General features: G+C 42.3%; 1 protein-coding gene across 1 annotated transcript; it reads right to left on the bottom strand.

Moving 5' to 3' along the window:
* Positions 1–446: 446 nt before the first annotated feature.
* LOC310931873 (transcription factor HES-2-like) lies at positions 447–1,381 on the bottom strand (the record flags this gene model as incomplete). Its single annotated transcript, XM_083895113.1, has 4 exons — positions 447–775; positions 880–967; positions 1,090–1,185; positions 1,292–1,381. 4 exons carry the CDS (start codon positions 1,379–1,381, stop codon positions 447–449), a joined length of 603 nt encoding a protein of 200 aa, XP_083751239.1.
* Between the last annotated feature and the right edge of the window lie 472 nt (positions 1,382–1,853).

Here is a 1,853-nt window from a genome sequence, read left to right as displayed (position 1 = left end):
GCAGTTTTATTTATAATTATATAACATATATATACAACATTTGCTATAAACAGCAAAAATAGAACACAATCCCAACAGAGATACTTACAGTGACACATAACATGTCTACAAAGTTCATCTGCACAGACTCAGAACACTGATGTCTATAGTGCAAATGTATACATACAATGACCCTTTGGGTCTTACAGGGCTGTTTCAATAGCCCTTAACTTAGTCCGCGAAGATGACTAAATATTTAACGCTTTACATACATGCAGATTTTAAAAAAATACGACTGTCTAAACTTGTCAACTCATGCAGGACAACAGACTCGTGCGCAAAATCCAAGTATATAATACTCAACAATACGATTTAACGATGAATTCTGGCTTTTCATCAACGGAAACGAGACACAAAATCAGTGCGTATATTTACAAGTGACGACGAGTGAATGCTTTCTAAAATATCTACCATGGTCTCCACATAGCAGCGTTGATAGGCTGCATCATGTCTGGCTGCGCTCTGGGAGCCACTGCACCGCAGCTGCGGGACTGGCTCTCCAGTCTGGGGCTGAAGCTGGATTTGAGGCTCAAGAGTCTCTGTTGGATCTGAGGGAAGGTTCTGGAGCTCTGAGCGCAACAGTTCAGGCAGGTCGGGGTGACGGTGGCAGACATAGACTGCTGAACGAAGTCACCGACCCTCTGGCATGCGTCTTGATCCAGGCTGGTTTTGGGAACCAGAGTGGAGACGCGCTGGAGGCAGGCTTTGTAGCCTTCTCTGTAACTGTCTGCAGAGTCTGGAAAAAAACAATGTCGAGTTAGTCCCGTTGTTCACAAAAGAGGAATCATCTTGCTACACATTAATACGAAAACGTGATTAACAAACAGAAGCACAGCTCACCTTTGGCGTTAACCGGTGGGATGTCACTGAGGAACCTCACAGTCATTTCCAGAATGTCTGCTTTCTCAAGTTTGGAGTAACGAGTCTTCTGGAGAAAATAATGAAAAACAAATGTTTAATATCTTATTCACAACGTTATCAGGAGGTTGGTGTATTGTGTGTATAAAAAGCTTTTTTTTTGCATTTATCGAAATGTAAATAACAACTTACATCTCTGCCTGTGAGGGGAAGGATGAGGCTTTTCAAGTGGTTCAGGCTGTCGTTGATACGGGCGCGCCTTCTTTTTTCCATCAATGGTTTCATGGTCTGGAGAAAAAAAAATACATTTTTAGTATTCATTCTATAAATTAACAGGAAAAACACTGACAAAAATGTCCGAAATAATGAAACAAAATGCAGTGACTTCGCTTACCTTTCTGAGCTCAAGAGCTTGTTTCCTTTTGGCCACAGTTGGCCTTGGAGAAAATGACTGGATAGCTTCAAAAGTCATGTTTGGAGACATTTTCAGTGTCGTCTTTGTGTCAAAGCGTCCGAACGAGAAGTCGGGGTAGAAGTGTCTCTAACGGCCGAGAGCTGCGGTATTTATCCACCTCCTGGCTTCGGTCTTTGTGCGTCAGGGCTACGCCCCCAAGCCGACACAAAATGATTTGAAACAGCTACGTATTCCGTGAAAACAACACAAACGCGTCTCATTTGCAAAGATAACCATCTGTCTTCCACTCTAATCCAAGCGTAACAACCTGCGTGTCTGCGATATGATCCATCGACCAAATCAAACAAAAAGTGCCTCAAGAAGCCGAAGAAAGGCGTGCGTAAAGTGTCCGCATGGCTTGGACGCACAGAGCGTCAGAGCAAGAAATACAAATCCTACACTCCTTAGTTTACACCTGCTTAACAACGTATAGTACAAATAAATATAATTATAATAGAAAGACGTGTTTGGTTGTTAAATGCATATATTTTATGGTGCGTAA

The sequence above is a fragment of the Microchirus variegatus genome, assembly GCF_963457635.1.
Source record: "Microchirus variegatus genome assembly, chromosome: 9".
Lineage (NCBI taxonomy): Eukaryota > Metazoa > Chordata > Actinopteri > Pleuronectiformes > Soleidae > Microchirus > Microchirus variegatus.
This window is presented reverse-complemented; position numbering and strand designations above follow the sequence as displayed.